General features: G+C 45.7%; 1 protein-coding gene and 1 long non-coding RNA gene across 3 annotated transcripts in view; one reads left to right on the plus strand and one right to left on the minus strand.

The window, feature by feature from the left end:
* Positions 1-9,943: 9,943 nt before the first annotated feature.
* On the minus strand, positions 9,944-18,055 carry LOC149127386 (uncharacterized). Its single transcript, XR_016230818.1, has 2 exons — positions 17,884-18,055; positions 9,944-10,159 (listed from the first exon to the last, which is right to left on the minus strand). It is a non-coding gene; the product is annotated as an uncharacterized LOC149127386 (long non-coding RNA).
* TLK1 (tousled like kinase 1) overlaps positions 17,320-19,958 on the plus strand; it is a 153,496-nt gene continuing 150,857 nt past the window's right edge. For both annotated transcript variants that reach the window (XR_016230817.1, XM_002712279.6), the window contains exon 1: positions 17,320-17,646. Coding sequence is in view for 1 of the 2 variants with exons in the window: in XM_002712279.6 (XP_002712325.1) it covers positions 17,508-17,646 (139 nt within the window). In the remaining variant the exon portion in view is untranslated. The remainder of the gene's footprint in view (positions 17,647-19,958) is intronic.

Raw genomic sequence — 19,958 nt, forward strand, 5'->3', positions numbered from 1 at the left:
TTATGCAAGTGCTTTGATGAATATCCGCACACATTTCTGTTAGGGAGGTAACTGGGAATGCAGTTGGTAGATCAGGGCTAAGTACACATTTGCCTTTGGTGGTTACTGCCTCCAGTTTTCCAAGTGTATCAGTCTCCATTCCCACCAATTGGTGGGAGTTTCCAATGCTCCATCTGCTTACTGACATTTTATTTTTTTGGTTTTTGCCTTTGAGTGGTATCTCATTTGACTTTAATCTACTTTTTTTGTTAAGTAAAGATGTCTAGCATCTTTTAATTTTTTTATCATTTGATTATTCTCTTGTCAAGTAATTGTCAAATTTTTTGTCCACTTGTCTACTATATTGTCCGTCTCTTCCTTATTGTTGTGTAAGCTTTGCTTTATTACATAATTTCTGAATCTAAATCCTTTGTTAAATTCAGATTATTATATCTTTTTCTACTGTGTTTTCTTTCACTGTATTTTTTCTAAATATTTATTTATTATTTGAAAGGCAGAGTTACAGAGAGGCAGACACAGAGACAGAGAGATCTTCCATTTGCTGGTTCTCCACACAGATGGCCCAACACTGATTCACCTGCAGGCGGCCAGGCTGAGCCTGGCTGGGCCAGGCCAAAGCCAGCAACTTCATCCAAATCTCCCATATAGGTAGCAGGACTCCAGGCACTTGGGCCATCTGAGCAGCTGCCTTTCCCAGACCATTAGCAGGAAGCTGGATCAGAAGTAGGGAAGTTAGGATTCAAACTGGCACCTGTATGGGATGCTGGCATCACAGGCAGCAGCTTTACCAGCTATGCTACAATATCAGTCCCCTTTTTCACTGTCTTCAAGTGAGTCTTTTGGTGATCAGAGATTTTTTAAAATCTCAATATAATATAATCTGCCAAATTTGTCCTTTATGTGAAATACATTTATGTTCCGTTTAGGAAACCTTTGCCTACCTCAAAGTCATGAACATGTTTTCCTATATTTTTGTTTAAGAGCTTTATTTTTTTTTTAATTTTTTTTTTTTTTTTTTACAGGCAGAGTAGACAGTGAGAGAGAGAGAGACAGAGAGAAAGGTCTTCCTTTTGCCGTTGGTTCACCCTCCAACGGCCGCCGCGGTCGGCGCGCTGCAGCCGGTGCACTGCACTGATCCGATGGCAGGAGCCAGGTGCTTATCCTGGTCTCCCATGGGATGCAGGGCCCAAGAACTTGGGCCATCCTCCACTGCACTCCCTGGCCACAGCAGAGAGCTGGCCTGGAAGAGGGGCAACCGGGACAGAATCCGGCGCCCCGACCGGGACTAGAACCAGTGTGCTGGCGCCACAAGGCGGAGGATTAGCCTAGTGAGCTACAATTCTCCTAGAATATACTTTCGTGTTTGGTGTGAGGTAGAGTTCAAGGTGTATATTTCTCCATATGTATCTCCATTTGACCCAGCCTCATTTATTGAAAAGATTTCTTTTTCCTCCATTGCATTGGGGATTACTATTTAAGTGTATTCCTGTTGATTATTTGAGCAGTTTGAAATTTCTCCATTGCTTTAATGAAGATAGAATAGCCTATGCCACAATAGCAAAAAAAAAAAAAAAAAAAAAAAAAAAAAAAAAGTACCAAATTCCAAAGTCTTAAAACAATATAGTAGGCTAAGCCTCCACCTACAGCACTGGCATCCCATATGGGTGCAGTTCTAGTCCTGGCTGCTCCTCTTCCCATCCAGCTCTCTGCTATGGCCTGGGAAAGCAGTAGAAGATGGCCCAAGTGCTTGGTCCCCTGCACCCATGTGGGAGACCTGGAAGAAGCTCCTGGCTTCTGCCTTCAGATCAGCCCAGCTCTGGCCATTGCGGCCATCTGGGGAGTGAACCAGTGGATGGAAGACCTCTCTCTCTCTCTCTCTCTCTCCCTCTCTCTGTCACTCTGCCTCTCAAATAAATTAATAAAAATCTTATTTCTCTATGTGCAGAGTCCACGCCCATGATAGGGCAGTGTTCTTCCTGTGGTGAATGGGAGGTCCAGGCCGCTTTTGTCCTGTGCCTTCACAGTATGTGGTCTCTACAGTCCCTGCTAAAGAAGAGAGTGTGATGGTGGTGCACAGACCCTTAAGCCCTTGCCTGGAAGAGACACATGACACTGTGTTCCGGTTCCCTTGTCTATACCTAGTACCTTGGCCTCATCCCACTGAAAAGGGGCTAGGAAGGATAGCTTTCCTGTATGCATAAAAAAGAAAGATGAAACAGACAGGTAGTGGCTCCACCACACTCCCATAATTAACTAATTCTATTTTCCGTTTTGTAAATTGTTTATATATATTATAATTTAACCTTTTTTGTGTAGCTCATGCTTATGGTAAATCAAGCTAACCCTTAAGATTCCTTGCTTTTTGAATTTAATTTAATAATGCTATCTAATTCATTGTAAGCTTGCTTTCTACATTTTTACCTCCTCTTTTTTGCAGTCTTTTTATGTTATTTTATTTATATATATGTTATATAAGCAGAAAAGTATTGCATTTTAATTTTTAACACAATTTGAGAGGCTTCCCCTATGAATAAGATATGTAAACTCATGTTTAGTATCATCATGTTTTGGTGCTGTTGTTTTCATGTAATGCATACTTTTTCAGTTTCGTCATTTGGTCTGAGTTTGTCTGCTTTTGTCTTCTTTGATTTTTTTTTAACAAATGATATTTATTTATTTGAAAGGCAGAGTTCGAGAGAGAGAGAGAGAGAGAGAGAGAGAGAGAGAGATTTTCCATTTGCTGGTTCCCCCTCGGAATGGCTACAATGGCTGGGGTTGGACCAACCTGAAGCCAGGAATCTAGAACTCCATTGGGGTCGCCCATGTGGGTGACAGGGGCCCAAGCACTTGGGCCATCTTCTTGTGCTTTCTCTTGTGCATTAGCAGGTAGCTGGATCTGAAGTGGAACAGCTGGGAGTCAAACCAGCGCCTGCAGGGGATGCCCGCATCACAGGTGGAGGCTTAACTCACTGCACCACAACGCTGGCCCCTCTGTGATTTTTGATGGTGAACATTGCTCTCTCTCTGCTAGTGGGCTCCTGAGATCTTTCCACAATACTTTTAAAATCTACCCTTGTTTAATAGTCCCAACACAAAGCCAAGCAGTAACTTTTGATTCTGTATAAGAAGAGGCACCAAAATTTTTTCATTTCCAGACCTTGTTAATTCTTTTTGTTGATCTACATTAATGTAATACGAGGCAGTAAACGCAGCCACTTGAAAAAAAATACAGCTTTAGTTTTTCATAAAGTAATTGCTGTTCCCATAAAATATTTGTAGATTATTGAAAAAGGTCAGGAAAAAGATTCACCATCATTTACCTCAAGATAACCACTGTTGGGGCTGTCACCATGGTGTAGTGGGCTAAGCTTCTGCCTTTGGCATCAGCATCCCATATGGGCGCTGGTTCAAGTCCCAGCGGCTCCACTTTCCGATCCAGCTCTCTGCTATGGCCTGGGAAAGCAGTGGGAGATGGCCCAAGTGCTTGGGCCCCTGCACCCGTGTGGGAGACTCAGGAAAAGTTCCTGGCTTCTGGCTTCAGATTCAGCTTGGCTCCAGCTGTTGCAGCTAAATGGGGAGTGAACCAATGGATGAAAGACCTTTCTCTCTGTCTCTCCCACTCTCTGTAACTCTGCCTCTCAAATAAATAATCTTTAAAAAATAAACAAAAAAGTAAAACTGCTACAAACAAATTAAACAAAACCCAAGAACATAATGCAGCCCAAGTTAATAAACTTAAAGTTAAAAAAGACAACCACTCAATATTTTGGTTTATTTTCTTTCAATCTCTATATTACAGACATTTCATATGAATGATACTATATTGTAAATACAGTTTTTATGTGCTTCTTTATTCACTGAAATTCTCTTATATGCAAACCAGTTGTTTATAGTTATTATAAAACCTTCTCAAAATATTAATGATCTTATCTGATTCTATAATGTCAATGGGGGCAGGTGTTTGGTGCAGCATTTCAAGTGTCCTCATCCCATAGTAGAGTGCATAGTCCAAGTCCTGGCTACTGACTTCTGGTCCAGCCTCCTACTAATATGCACTCTGGGAGGCAGCAGGTACTTGGATCCCTACCAGCAACGTGGGAGACTCAGGTGGGGTTCCAGCCTTTGGCCTGGCCCATCCATGGTTGTTATGGACATTTGGAGGTGTGAACCTATCTCTGTATCCCTTCCAAATGAAATGAAAATAAATAAATACATTTTTGAAGAATTCTACAATGGGGGCTTGTGTTGTGGCACAGCAGATTAAGCCACTGCCTGGGATGCTAGCATCCCATATGAGTATAAATTTGAGTGGCTTCTCCACTTCTTTTTTTTTATTTTTAATTTTTTTTTCTTTTTTCTTACAGGCAGAGTGGACAGTGAGAGAGAGAGATAGAGAGAAAGGTCTTCCTTTTCCGTTGGTTCACCCCCCCCCAAATGGCTGCTGTGGCTGGCACACCGCGCTGATCCGTAGCCAGGAGCCAGGTGTTTCTCCTGGTCTCCCTGCGGGTGCAGGGTCCAAGCACTTGGGCCATCCTCCACTGCACTCCCGAGCCATAGCAGAGAGCTGGACCGGAAGAGGAGCAACTGGGATAGAATCCGGCGCCCCGATCGGGACTAGAACCTGGTGTGCCGGTGCCGCAGTTGGAGGATTAGCCTATTGAGCTGCGGTGCTGGCCCTTCTCCACTTCTGATCTGATCCAGCTCCCTGCTAATGCGCCTGGGAAGGCAGCAGGTGATGGCCCAAATGCTTGGGCTCCTGCACCCACGTGGGAGACCTGGATGGAGTTCCAGGCTCTTGACTTTGACCTGGTCCAGACTTGGCCACTGTGGTCATTTGGGTAGTGCATAAGCAGATGGAAGGTCTCTCTCCATGTCTCTCTCTCTCTCTAACTCTGCCTTTCAAATAAATAAATCATTTAAAAAATCTGTCATTACAAATAAAATCTTGATATGACTGTTTTGTTACATATGATTCTATGAGCATTTTAGAATTAACAGCATCATCAATTCATCTTGTTATTAGTGTTTGTATAAACTTATATCATTTTTAATTCAAAATATTTTATTAAATTTACTTAAAATTTATTTGAAGGAATAAGAAATAGAGAGGGATCTTATATCTGCTGGTTCATTCCCCAAATGCCTGTAACAGCCAGGGCTAGCCAGGGTGAAGCTCTGGACTTGGAACTCAGTGTGATCTCCTATGTGGGTTACAGGGACTCAACGACTTGAGCCATCACCTGTGGCCTCCCAGGGAGTGCAACAGCAGGCAACCGATCAGAAGCAGAGCTGAGTCTCAAACCTAGGCACTCCAAGATGGGATGCAACTTCCCAAGTGGCAACTTAATCACTGTACCAAGCCTTCTCTCTGTCTGTATTTACTTACATGTGTAGTTAAAGTCTGTTTTAGATATCTTCACTAATTCTTTCCAGCCCAAGTCTTGAGTTCCATTTATGATCCAGTGAGTCATGATTTTATAATTCTTTGCATTATGTCAAATCCACAACAGAATGTTTCTGATAAGTTTTTGTTATTCACCAATAAAAGTAATGCTTTTAAATTTTAATTAGAAAATTTCTTTTCTGTACTTTGACTAGCAGATGACTTAGTTCCAGTGTGGAAAATTTCAGTTCATTATTGCTGCTCCTCCCCTCTCCCAATCCTTCCCATCTTTGGTTCCTAGACCAAGGAGAAGCCTATGATGCAGTTCTAGATGGGATTTGAATGTGTTGAAACTCTACACAAGGAACAAAAGAAAAAGGAAAAAAGCAAGGAACTAGGAGCTCAAGACTAGTTCTGCTGCCCACGTGGGAGACCCAAATAAAATTCCTGGCTCCTGGCTTCACCCTGATTTAGCCCCTGCTGTTATAGCTATTTGGAGAGTGAACCAACTGATGGAAGATTTTTCTTTTTTCCTCTTCTCTTTCTGTTACTCTGCCTTTCAAATAAATGAATCTTTTTTTTAAAAAAAAAGTCTTAAATTGGTGCATAGAATGGATCCAGACCCTGACGGATCAATTTGAACATTTGCGATCCTGAAAAGGTACTATTAACTTAGATCATTTTGAGTACTTCCAAGCCTCACTGAAAAGGGTCCTCATTTAGGAAGCCTCAGCTGTGATCTCTCTTATCTCTAAAGTCCCTATTCATGTAGCTCTACTTCTTTTCAAGTGTGGAAAATTTTTGCTTAGGATGGTGGTTCTGTGCCTGACTTCACTCCTCACCTCCAAGCTGCACATCTGATTCACCTCTGCATACTCCCACAGCACCTGGCAAATTGCTTTATTCAGGATAGGAACTCAACAAGTATTTCCCGAACTGAGTGTTTATCCGTCCATAACTGTTTTCAAAACTGATACACAGGTTATAAGCCAAACACCTTTCTTTACTAAGTGCCCCAAGTGAACAATAACTTAGATAAATATTTACTCTGGACTTTGTCATAGTGGTGGTTTTAAGGATTTCATTGTACGTTTACTGGTTTTTAAGGCACTATTTTCTCCTCCTCTTCCCATAAGAAACCACCATTCACTCCCTCTCATATCAACAATGCTTTTCTTGGGCTTAATATCTGTTTTCATTTTCTCATTAAATAATATGTAACATGTTGTGTTCCAGAGAGATTGGGAGAGAGAATACTTGGAATAACAATGTCAAGTTATCTTTTCTAAAACTTTTTTTTTTTTTTTTGACAGGTAGAGTGGACAGTGAGAGAGAGACAGAGAAAAAGGTCTTCCTATGCTGTTGATTCACCCAACAATGGCCACTGAGGCCGGCGCGCTGCGGCTGGCGCACCACACTGATCCAAAGCCAGGAGCCAGGTGCTTCTCCTGGTCTCCCATGTGGGTGCAGGGCCCAAGGAGTGCAGTGGCGCCGGCACCCCGAGGTTCTAGTCCCGGTCGGGCCCCGGGAATGCAGTGGAGGATGGCCCGTCATTGGGCCCTGCACCTGCATGGGAGACCAGGAGAAGCACCTGGCTCCTGCCTTCAGATCAGTGCAGTGCGCCGGCTACAGCGGCCATTAAGGGGTGAACCAATGGAAAAGGAAGACCTTTCTCTCTGTCTCTCTCTCTCACTGTCCACTCTGCCTGTCAAAAAAAAAAAAAAAAAAAAAAGGAAGAAAGGAAGAGGGGCAACTGGGACAGAATCCGATGCCCCGACTGAGACTAGAACCCAGGGTGCCAGTGCCGCAGGCAGAGGATTAGCCTAGTGAGCTGCAGCACCAGCCTCTAAAACATTTTTTATAGTCAATACAGTCTGATGAATTTTCACAAATTGAACACGCATTTCTAATCAGATCAAGGAACAAAATATCACCTGCAGCTTTTGTTAGTAAAATGGTGCAGTCTTATCTGTGGTGCCATCTTTGGCTCTAGCCCCGGCTGCCATTGCTGGAAGCCAGGTGACCAGATGGCTCACTCTTACCCTAATCGGATTTACTGCTCCTACTTTCCTACCTGACCACCCCCTGCTCCTGAAAAGGTTTAAGAGGACCTGGCCCAAACACATGTTCTCTTTTGATCTCTCTTTGTTATGTTCTCCTCCTCTTTCTTACCCTCTCGTCCCTCTACACCCTATCCCTGTGTTGGACTTCCCTCACCGGACAATAAACCTTTCTTCTAACTCCAGTGTTTGGTGTATTTTGGGTGGTCTTGTAGCTTAGAACCTCCTTCTTACTTATGACTGAATTTTTTTGGGAGGAAGAAATTCTCATTGATATTTGACATGGCTATGTTTAAATTTTTAAATATATATATATATATATATATATACATACTTAGTGTTACATTTAGTGAAATAAACCAGTCCTCAAAAGATGAATATCATGTCTTCTCTGATACATGGTAGTTAATATAAAATACAAAAAAAATATAAGAATGAAACTGACATTTTTAAAAAAAGATTTACTGGCCAGCACCCGTGGCTCAATAGGCTAATCCTCCGCCTGTGGCACCAGCACATCAGGTTCTAGTCCTGGTTGGGGCGCTGGATTCTGTCCTGGTTGCTCCTCTTCCAGTCCAGCTCTCTGCTGTGGCCAGGGAGTGCAGTGGAGGATGGCCCAAGTGCTTGGGCCCTGCACCCACATGGGAGACCAGAAGCACCTGGTGTGCAGGCCGCAGCATGCTGGCCGCAGCGGCCATTGTGGGGTGAACCAACGGAAAAGGAAGACCTTTCTCTCTGTCTCTCTCTCACTGCCCACTCTGCCTGTCAAAAAAAATAATAAATAAAAAAATTAAAAAAAGATTTCTTATTTATTTGAAAGTCAGAGTTACACAGTAAGAGAAAGAGAGGCAGAGAGAGAAAGAGAGGTCTCCCATCTGCTGGTTCACTTCCCAATTGGCCGCAACGGCTGTAGCTGTGCCCATCCAAAGCCAGGAGCCAGGAGCTTCCTCTAGGTCTCCCATGTAGGTGCAGGGGCCCAAAGACTTGGGCCATCTTCTGCTGCTTTCCCAGGTCATAGCAGAGAGCTGGATCAGAAGTGGAGCAGCTAGGTCTCCAACTGGTGCCCATATGGGATGCCCACACTGCAGGAGGCAGCTTTACCTGCTACGCCACAGCACTGGCCCCTGAAACAGACATCTTATGATCTGATTATTATTTATGGTCCTTGTCCTTGTCTATATTCCGGTGGAACAGTGGTGTTTCTACTTATTACTTGTTGAACATTATGGTTAGTGATGCATTGAGCTTGTGATTATAAAGTAAATTTTAAGTATGTTACTGCAAAAATCAAGGAAAAAAAAGAGGATTGAGAAAGGGAGAATGGGAGAAGGGGAGGGAAGTATGGTTATTTTCTTACAATTACATGAAACACATGAAATCTGTTCTCTTTATATTAATAAAAATAAAACAACTTTAAAAAGATATTGTCAAAAATCAAGAATGATTTTTTTATGAAGGAAACATTCATTTCTTTGCCTACAAAAAAAAATTCATGTAGCAAAAATAAAGTCCAGGGTAAGATTTCAGAGATTTTTATTTTTCCCTCTAATGTGATGAATTTATATTTTGCTTTAATCAGTAAACCTTAGGATGAGTAAAGTGTGTCACCAGATTACATTTGGTTTTATATGCTTTCTTAATTACTTTTCAAGGTCGCCTGCTTTTTTAAGAGGTGTGCTCTGGATTTAAAATCTGCTGAGAACTGTTTGCTTGTTGTACTTTGTTTTGTAAACATAATGCTCATGTCCTTGAAGGATAGTTTCTGGTGCAGTTTAGGGAGGGGATATTATGGTTACAATTTTTTAACTTTAGGCAAAATGAATCAGTTTTGGGAATCTTGTAATTCCAGGTTTTTGGTTTTTTTTTTTAGATTCATGAACCAAAACGTTGTGTTTTTTTGTTTTGTTTTGTTTTGTTTTTTTCAAATGGATCCATAAACCTGAAGGAGGTAACATTGCTGGAAAGAGCAGAGGAAGTGTAACCTAGCCTATTGTGCAGAAGACCCTGGAACTCTCTCTGCAGGGATGTGGAAACCAAAACCTTGAAGCAGTGGCTTTCAAAATTGTACACTGCAGGTAGAACAAGCCTAATAAAATGAGAGAACTTCATAATCCAGGGTGATTTGTCTAATCAGAAAGCTGGTTAAGGTGATATGTTGAGATGGCATTTTTTTTAAATTTTTGACAGAGTGGACAGTGAGAGAGAGAGAGACAGAGAGAAAGGTCTTCCTTTTTACCGTTGGTTCACCCTCCAATGGCCGCTGCAGCTGGTGCACCATGCTGATCTGAAGGCAGGAGCCAGGTGCTTCTCCTGGTCTCCCATGCAGGTGCAGGGCCCAAGCACTTGGGCCATCCTCCACTGCACTCCCAGGCCACAGCAGAGAGCTGGATTGGAAGAGGAGCAACTGGGACAGAATCCAGCACCCTGACTGGGACTAGAACCTGGGGTGCTGGTGCCACAGGCGGAGGATTAGCCTATTGAGCTGAGGCGCCGGCTAGCATTTTTTTTTTTAAAGAATTATTTTATTTATTTGAAAGACAGAGTTACAGAGAGAGACGTCTTCTATCTTCTGATTCACTCCCCAGATGGCCGCAACGGCTGGAGCTGCACCGATCCGAAGCCAGGAGCCAGGAGCTTCTTCTGGGTCTCCCACGTGGGTGCAGGGGTCCAAGGACTTGGGCCATCTTCTACTGCTTTCCCAGGCCATAGCAGGGAGCTGGATCAGAAGAGGAGCAGCTGAGACTAGAACCAGCGCCCATATGGAATGCCGGTGATGCAGGCTAGGGCTTTAACCCGCTGCACCACAGCGCTGGCCCCTAGATGGCATTTTTTTTTTTTAAGATTTATTTATTTACTTGAAAGTCAGAGTTACACAGAGAGAGAATGAGAAGCAGAGAGAGAGAGAGAGAGAGATCTGCTGGTTCACTCTCCAGATGGCCATAATGGCCAGAGTTGGGCTGATCCGAAGCCAGGAGCCAGAAGCTTCTTCCGGTCTCCCACATGAGCACAGGGGTCCAAGGACTTGGGCCATCTCCCACTGCTTTCCCAGGCCATAGCAGAGAGCTAGATCAGAAGTGGAGCATCTGGGACTAGAACCAGCGCCCATATGGGATGCTGGTGCTTCAGGCCAGGGTGTTAACCCACTGCGCCACAGCACCAGCCCCTAGATGGCATTTTTAAAAAATAAATTTAACATCCAATAGGGCTATATTCCTCTTATTATTCCCTTCAATGTTAATATTTTTATTTATTTACTTGCAAGGCAGAGCTATAGAGACAGAAACAGAGAGGCAGAGATCTTGCATCCTCTGGTTCACTCCTTAAATGCCCACAACAGCCAGGGTTGGGCCAGGCTGAAGCCAGAAGCCTGGAACTCCATCCAGGTCTCCCATGTGAGTGAGCAGAGGCCGGAACACTGGGGCCGTCATCTGCTGCCTCCTCCTCTTAGCAGAAGGCTGGATCAGAAGTGGAGGAGCCGGGAAACAAACCAGACATGCTGATACGGGATGCAGGGCTGCTTAGCCCACTGTGCCATGACACAACAGTACCCCTGGATAGGCAACTTCAGGTGTGCCGATCTGTGTGCATACATCTGTACAAAGAAGGGAATCAAAGTCTAAGGACGCTTCTGGGTAGAGGGAGCTATACTGACATCTGCCTAAGCTTGTTTTCTGCTGCTATAACAAGCTACCTGAGACACGGTAATTTAAAAAGAAAAGCTGCTTATTTATTTAGGCTCACAGTTCTGGAGGTCCAAGAGCATTGCACTGGCATCTACTGCACGCCTGGCGAGGGCCTCATGCTGCTCTGTGCTTGGTGGAAAGGTGGCAAATCAAGCATGTGTGTGCAGAAGAGAAGCTCACTGGCGAGACTCAGGGAGGTGCCAGGCCTACTTTATGACAAGCTGACCTTGGGATAACTAACCCACTCTGGAGGGAACTACATTAACCCCTTCATGAGGGCAGGTCCCTCGTGGCCCAAATGCCTCTTAAGTCTCCACCACCTCTTGACACCATTACATTGGGAATTAAATGTCAATGTGAGTTTTGTAATGTAATATTTTGTACATGGAAGAGTAGATCTAATACCTATAAGCAGTTTAAACAGAAAGGATGAAGCAAATCTCTCTCTGTACCCCCACCCAACTGAGCAGTGCATTTAGCAATACTTTTGCAGTTCCTCTGATCACACCCACCCCTTTCCCTGACAGAGGTTAACTACTCTGCTTTTGACTTTTCATTTCCATTTTTTCTTTCTAACTTAACCACATATACATCCCTGAATTATACATTACTTGATTTTAATGTTTTTGAGTATTTTTAAATGTAATCAAACTGACTTTATCCTTCTGTAGCTTATTCTTTTAATTAGTATTATCTGTGTGTTTTAATTATTGTGTGGTATCTCCCTCTCTTGTCGATGGATACTGAGTGGTTTCCAGGTTTGTTTTTTTTTTTTTTTAAGATTATTTATTTATTTGAAGACAGAGCTACAGAAAGGCAGAGAGAGAGAGAGAGAGAGAGAGGGAGAGGGAGAGGGGGAGGGGGAGAGGGAGAGGGAGAGAGAGAGAGAGAGAGAGAGAGAGTCTTCCATCCGCTGGTTCACTCCCCAGATGGCTGCAATGGCCGGAGCTGCGCCAATCCAAAGCCAGGAGCCAGGAGCTTCTTCCGGATCTCTGACTCAGATGCAGGGGCCCAAGGACTTGGGCCATCTTCTACTGCTTTCCCAGGCCATAGCAGAGAGCTGGATCAAAGTGGAGCAGTCGGCATTCAAAAAGGCGCCCACAGGGGATCCCGGCACTGGAGGCAGAGGCTCTACCTTCCATGCCACAGCGCCGGCTCCTCCAGTTTCTGGCTATGACAAGCAGTTGTACTGTGGACATTCTTGTTCTTATCTCTTGGTGCACATGAATAAGAACTGCTTTAGGATCTAGTATTTGGATGGAATTCCCAGGACTTAGTATCTGCAACTTTACTATCAAATGAACTATTTCTTCTCTTAGATCAAAAGGGATACTGTTGCTAGATTTAGCAAGCTAGCATACAGGGTACTTAGTTAAATTTGAATTTCAGATAGACAACAAATCATTTTTAGTAAAAGTATGATCCAGACAAAATTTATATTTCATCTGGAAATCCTGACAAAGTAAGTGAACTTTACCAAATCACACACATCCGCCAGTGAGGGACGAGTGTGGTGAGGGTGGAGTAGGGGAGCTTCTGCCCTTTCCTCCTTTGCTTGATGGCTAACCCAGGTGTTTCTAAACAAGTTAGCACTGGGGCTCACATGCTGGTTAATCAGCTCTGTGGGTAATTGACTGGCTCAACAAATATGTATCACCAACCATATGCCAGGCAGGTGCTAGGGGTTGGAGACACAGCTGTACATATGACAGCCACAGTCCCAGCCCCTCCTAGACCCTCAGCAGGGAGAGGGGCACTGAGGACCAAGGGCAGCAGATCAATGGTACCTGTACTACAGGAGCAGTGCTGTGCCGGTGAATGTTTGCTTAATAACTGGCTCTGAGCGGTGGGAGAGAGCCCTGATTTGTAACTTTTGCCCATTCACGGGGTGGAAATACTCATCTCAAGGCTGACTGCAAGCTACATTTGTGGCTGCACTGAACACTGAGTTGGGAAGTGAAAGACACAACTGCTTTCAAGGCAGGATGGACCGGCTTCAGTACTCGTTGTTTGGGAGTAATGAGAAAGGACACCTCACTTAGGCTCTAGGCTCAATGTGGTTGATTTGGGGGAAATGGACCCAGGTGGCTTGGGCAATAAACTTTTCTTTGACTTTAGAAGGAATCAAATATTAAGAGGAGCAAATGCGTTTGTGATATTAGGTGTTTTGTAAGTATGTTTTCTGTGGTATTAAGTAGAAACAAGTCTACTAAGTGTAGCTGTAAATTTCTGTCATACCGTATATCAGACCTCAGATCTCCTCCTTGTGCCTATAAACCGTCCATAGGGAGACCCTGGAACACCGCTCCTGCATTGCTCCCTCCCCTCTATCCCAGCCCATTGTTGTTTATCACTCATTCACTCCATCCAAACACCTTGACAGAGCCAGGCAGCGTCCTGGAAGCTCAAGCCCCCGTCCTCACAGAGCATTTGATCCACAGAACTCTCCTTACATTCTTCCAGATTCTTTCAAAGCAGTTTTTGCTGCTTTGTTTTGCTTGCTCAGTTCACACCTGTGTTCTCAAGTTGACTTTCCCTCTGGGAACATTTTCCCAAGAAGGCTGCCAAAAAACCCCTTCCGATGATTTTTTTTTCCTGGCTCTTGAGATTTCTCCTTCACCACAGAATTGCAGGTGTCCCTCTGTCGGGATCTGCACTCTCCTGATTTCTTTCCTTCAGGTGATTTGATGAGTTGTGATGCATAGATGTGCCTGAAACCAACTCTGCAAGCAAGTGGTGGATACATCTTTTTCCTGTTGTGCAGTCTATCACTCTGGCCATCCTGTTGCTCCATCAGACATTTTCAGATGCCTATGTGCTAGCAAGTGTGCACGCTGTACAGGAGCTTCTGTTTACCATTTAAAAGTCATGCTTTTGACATAATAATTTTCTATAATCATTTGCATAATGTGTCTAGAGGCCCTTTCATATTTAAATGCCTTAAAAAGTCTTTATTGAACTTTCCCTGAGTATAAAAAGTAACACATGATTCATTGTACATAATTCAGAAAAGCATAAAAGAAATAGCCCTAACTACCCAATCTTACAAACCAAGGCTAACCACTGACTTTTTGGGGTATATCCTTCAACTTATTTCTTATACACAGTTACAAATGATTTGGAGTCACATCCACTTTTTCACTCACTATAGTGTGAAACTGTCTTCCTTTTTGGTATTCTTTTGTCTGTATTAAAAAATGATGACATAGGGATGGGTGTTTATCTGAACAGTTATTGGTTGAGACTCCTGGGTCCCACATTGGAGTGCCTGGTTGCCATGCCCAGCTCTGTCTCCTGACTATGGCTTCCTGCTGGTGTAGACCTTAGGGCAGTGGATAATGACTCAAGTAATTGGATTCCTGCCCCCAGTGTGGGAGACCTGGATTTTGTTCCTGGCTCCCAGCTTTCCTGTCCAGCCCTGGGCATGCCATTGTGGGCATCTGAGAAGTGAACCAGCAGATGGGAGCTAGCTGTCTGTGTCTCTAAACGGTTTAAAACTGATGAGACAGCATTCCATTTTCAGGCCAAGTGACAGTTTGCTTAATTGGCTCCCTTTTGCTGATAGAGGCCTCTTTGTAGGTTGGTGTGTGCTTCCTTCATTGTAAGGTACAAGAAAGCAGGAAATGAATGTTCAATTGTCCCTCTTAGGCCGCTCTGACAACAAAACCATACAGAGTAATTTGACTATGCATATACTGTGATCCTCAGTCTGCTTAAAATGAATGTAGGTTGGGATAAAGGTAACTTGAAGCTCTGGAGCAAGTTGGGAGGAAGACAACCTATGGTTTCCAAACCTCTTTGCTTGGGCTTGGTTTACCATCTTGAAGAGGACTCGAGGCCCTTGTAGTCTGGGAACGGCTAGCAGCATAAGAGATCAGGCAGTGACTAACCTCCTTTTCACAGACGAGGAAACTGAAATCAAGGATGATAACCTGCTGAGACTAACACTTAGGTCTCAACTTCCTTCCTGTCTTACGCTCTTTTCACCACAATCTGCTAAGTGGATACCCAAAAATACAGTAAGAGCATGTATTTATCTACATGGCGTTAGAGTGCATGAACTTTGGTATACAAATCTAATGGTAAGTGCCTAAGCAAAAGAGAAGCCCGTGTCCACAAAGAGTTGCACAAGACATGCTCACGACAGCATTACTCATAATGGCCCAAACGTGGAAAGTGCGAGTGTCCATCAACAGTTGCGCCAACAAAGTGTGGTGTGTTCTCACAATGGACTACTACTACTCAGCGACAAACAGGTGCTACTGATCCATGCAACAGTGCAGATAAGTCTCAGTCATCATGGAATGAAAGAAGCCAGACAAGAGTATAGACCGTATGCTTTCACCTACCTAAAATTCTAGAAAAAGCCAACTACTCTCTAGTGACAGGAAACAGATCTATAGGGGTGGGGTGGGAGTAGAGGTAGACCCAAGAAGGAACCACAAAGGGGTAGGATAAACCTTAAACCTTGGAGGGTAAAGATGTATTCTTGCAGGGGTGGTTTCAGGCGTGCATACCCATCAGTGTACCAAATCATAAACATGTGCGGCTTACTGTACGTCAATTATACCTCAATAAAGTTGTGGGAGCTCCCTGTTAAGTTTGAAAAGTGAAACACGCCAAAAAACCTCACTGGAGTATCTAAAGCACAAGAAAACTAAAATTATTTCTGAGGCTGACAACCAAGGCTCTATTCTAGTGTGAGTTTATCTGAACAAAACATTAACTATGAGAAATGCCAAGTCATAAAAATAAAAAATAGAAGTGGCATTTTCGTCCCCCTGGTAATCATGTCATTTCCTCACGTCTATACAGTTGCTCTGCATCATAATCTTTTTTTCGTGTTCGATGCAATTTGGTTTTCAAAAAGAGCAATAACCTTGCTGTTTTTCCTGAACTGTTAGGCTGCTCTTTCCTGTAGGCGATACCCAGTCCCTGGTGTGTGTGTGTGTGTGTGTGTGTGTGTGTACGTGTATGGGCGTGGAAACAGCTACACTGTATCTATAAATTATAGCAAATGCTGTAATTTGTTTTGGGATTTTTGTAGTCTGCTCAGCAGAGGCACTGGAAACACGTTGGAAATTTCTAGAAATCGTACCCTCTTCTACAAGATGAACCCTGTACAGTTTTCTAATACGTGAATTCAGTGATCAAAATTTTCCGTTTAGATTTTCCACTTACAGTTTTAAAACAAAGCACTGCTATTCTGCACATAGATCTACAACACCGGTGGTGATTCTCAATTCCTTTACTCAACATCGTCTTTTTCAGAAAACATTAGAAAGTTTGGTTTTCCCACTCCCCTCGCCGCACCCCCTCCCCACTTTTTCTCCTCGGCTCCTTTATTTGGTAATTACTCCCATTCTGTAGACGTGGAGGCGCACACGCCCCTCGCCGTGCTGAGGGGCGAGAAAGAAGCAACTCGCAACTTTTCAGTTCCATTTTGAGAAACCATCACATCGAACTCCCGAGACGCGACAGCCGAGAGGCAGCAGAAGCGTTCCTTCCCCCGGCTGGGTGTGGGTCTGGAGCCAGGCGCGCTGCCGAGGCGGAGAGGGGGAGGCAGGTGGCAGCGGCGCGGGAGCCCGAGCGGCGCGGCGGGGGCGCGAGCGGGGCGCGCCTCCCTCCGGCCGCCGCGAGGAGGCTGCCCCCGCGCACGCGAGTCCCTCGACCCCGGGCTCCCGCGCCGCGCTGCAACCCGCCCGGCGCCCGCGTCTCCTCCCCTCGCGCGCGCTAGCTCCCTCCTTACCCCCCGCCCCCAGCCCCCGGCAGGGCCCTCCCCCATGCCCGCTGCTGCGGCCGCCGCCGCCGCCGCCGCCGCTACCGGAGGCGCAGGAGCCTCGCGATAGTGTTTGCACAGGCGGCGCGTGACGCCGCCGCCGCCTGTAACTGATGCAGAGGTTACCCCGCCGCCTCAGCCGCCACCCACCGCCCGCCGCCGCCGCCGCCGCCGCCACCGCCGCTGCCGGCCGGGCGACGCCGGGGGCCGACGCACTGCAGAGGTGCCGGCAGGTTCCGCCCGCGGAAGTCTCCTCAGCCGGCGCAGCCCGCGCTCCGCCCGCGCTCCGACCCCGGCCCCGGCGGGCGCCCCCTCGACGCCTCCGCCGCTGCGCTCCGTCCCTCCGCCTCCTCTCGGGCGCGCCCGCCCGCTCCCTCGCTTCTCCCCCTTTCCCTCCTCCCCGTCCCCTCTCCTTCCCTCACCTCGTCCCTCCCCACCTCCCCTGCTCTCGGTTTCCTCCCCCATCCCCTTGACTCTCCCCTCCCTGCCCTCGCGCTCTCGCTCGCCCTCAGCGCGGCCCCCGCCATGACGGAGGCGGGTGCCGGTGCCGTTGCCGCCGCTGCCGTCGCAGGGGGGGAGTCGGGTTCCCAGAAAGTAGCTTGATGAGTGTCCAAAGTAGCAGTGGAAGTTTGGAGGGGCCGCCATCTTGGTCCCAGCTCTCCACGTCTCCAACCCCGGGCTCGGCGGCGGCGGCCAGGTCCCTGCTGAATCACACGCCGCCATCCGGGAGGCCCAGGGAAGGTAAGCGCCACCGCGCCCGCGCCCGCTCCCGGGCCTCTGCGCCCGCGCAGCGGCCCCCGCGCCCCCCGGGTCTCCCCCGCCCGACCCCGAGGTGGGGGATGGTGGCGAGGTGGACGCGAGGCCGCCGGGCCAAGGGGAGGTAGTGCGCTGTGGCTGTGGGTGGCGGCTCGCGGGTGGCGGAGGGGACGGGCGAGGGGGTGCGCGCTGGTGGGGACGGGGCGAGGCGCAGAGACTCGCCTGGGGTTCCTCCGAGCCGGTCCTGCGAGGGTGGGAAGCCTGCCCCCGGCCGCGAGCCCCCTTCCTGCTCCATTTGCTAGGACACTCGGCACTCTTAACCTCCTGGCCTCCTGTCCCCGGTGGGTTTTCCCTCCGGTTGGAGCCTTCATCCTGGAGCCCCCTCCCCTTCCCCGGCGCACTCCTCCCATAGAGGCGGTCCCCGCTCTGCGAGCTCCGCTACCCGGCGGCACCTGGAGGATGCCCCTCGCTTGCAGGGTCGCTGCCCTTTGGGGGTAGAGCCGCCGGATTTATCTAGCGCACTTTGATCCCCTGCGTGGCCCCCTAGAGCAATTCAAACGGCAGACTGACTCGTGGGCAGGCTTTTAAAACCACCCCCTCCAGATGGTTGCAACTTTCTCTCGTTCGACATCGCCTCCTGCGTGCTCGTGTGTTATCTTGTCGGGTGCAAGGAGGCTACTGTTCTTCTCTGACAGGGTTGTGGGTTTTGTGGGAAATAGCTGCGTAAAGGTTACTGCAGTCACGCTCCAGATCGGTTACAATTGTTTTCTAAGTTTGCTGGCTTCTTGCATGCAAGCGTGCTGCCGCCAGATGTAGCAGTTACACAGCTAGTAAGGCACCGGAGTGCTTTCGACTGAAATTTCAACTTGCTGTATTTAACTTTGGGTATACGACATAAAATGAAATTTGGGAGAGCATGCATTTCTGGGGGAAGGAGAAGTGCGCATGGAATCTCTTAAGGCTCTTTTGTCTGGAAAACGCTTGGCGGTGTTCATCAGCGATTGGTAAATGGGTTGTTCGTTCCCAGTTATTTCGTACAAGGAGACTGTAGGCACATATTAAAAAAAAAAAAGCTCTGGAAGTCTGATAGTCTGGTGAATCTTTTAAAGAAATAAAGGATTCGATTATGAGGAAACGGTGGGATTAATATATTTTGAAAATATCTGTCGGTATTTACTATTCAGAGTCTTGACAATTGTTAATCAAGTGTTTTGTGCCCTGAATCCAGTGGTTCAGGCATAGCATTCTTTGTCATTTTGTTCCTGTGAGCATGTGTGAAAGTGACAATAGGCTCAAAGATTGGCATGAATATGCTCTAGAAAATTCATGGAAAGGGCTTGATTTATGGCATCCATTAAACATACCGAATACACTGACAGACATTTCCTCCTTTCATCTCACCCCAGCACCGAGTTTTCATTATCAGAAGATGGAAGTTTATTTATTGAATGACTCGAATTTAATCCACCACATGATTTTCCTTTTTGCACTGGAAAATTTGTAAATGGAGGTTTTAGAATGTATTTTGTAAATAGGGCAGTTGTTAATTTTAGCATCCCTTTACTTTTACAGTTGCATTAAGATGCTTAATGAGAGTATTGTGAGTTGAGACTTTTTAAAAAAAACTATGCCTTTTCATCATTCATTATTTTATTCATTTCTCAAGTATTTATTGAGCCATTAATATAAACCAGACTCTGTACTGGATACTGAGGAACAGTGTTGAATTGTTTGTTGACATCTCTGAGGGGTCTTCAGAAAGTTCATGGAAAATATGGTTTATGAAAAAATATGCATAGGTTTCAGAATTTTTTGCACCAAAATGAATTCCATGAACCATTTTTTTTTTGTATTATATGAGCCATAAAACCTAGATTATGAGTTTCTGAGGTAACTTGAACTTTTCCTGATACTTGGCAATTTTGAGGGGTTGGAATATTTTGTCTTGAACTTCCAAATAACCAGAATCTTTCCCAACAGTGTAGATTATGATAGATTTGTATGTAATCTAAACTAGTGAGTTTGTTAATGCAAGAAATCATAGAACATGCTTTGTGAAAGTTACAGTTCACACCAAGTGCCTGTATGGCCACAGTGGGATATTTCTTTTTGACCGAACAACATGTAAGTTAAAACTGTTAAGCCTCTAGGGTAGTACATTCATTTTGAAGCTTGGAGCTGTATTCTCGGATTTCACTAATGCTAACGCGAATTGTCTATGTGAAGCTTCAGGTATCAAGACAGAGATACTTTCTGTTGATTGAAATTCCAGTTTTTATGTTAACAAGTGTTTAGCA

Source organism: Oryctolagus cuniculus, chromosome 3 (assembly GCF_051225735.1).
Source record: "Oryctolagus cuniculus isolate XC-2025 breed Fujian yellow rabbit chromosome 3, ASM5122573v1, whole genome shotgun sequence".
NCBI lineage: Eukaryota > Metazoa > Chordata > Mammalia > Lagomorpha > Leporidae > Oryctolagus > Oryctolagus cuniculus.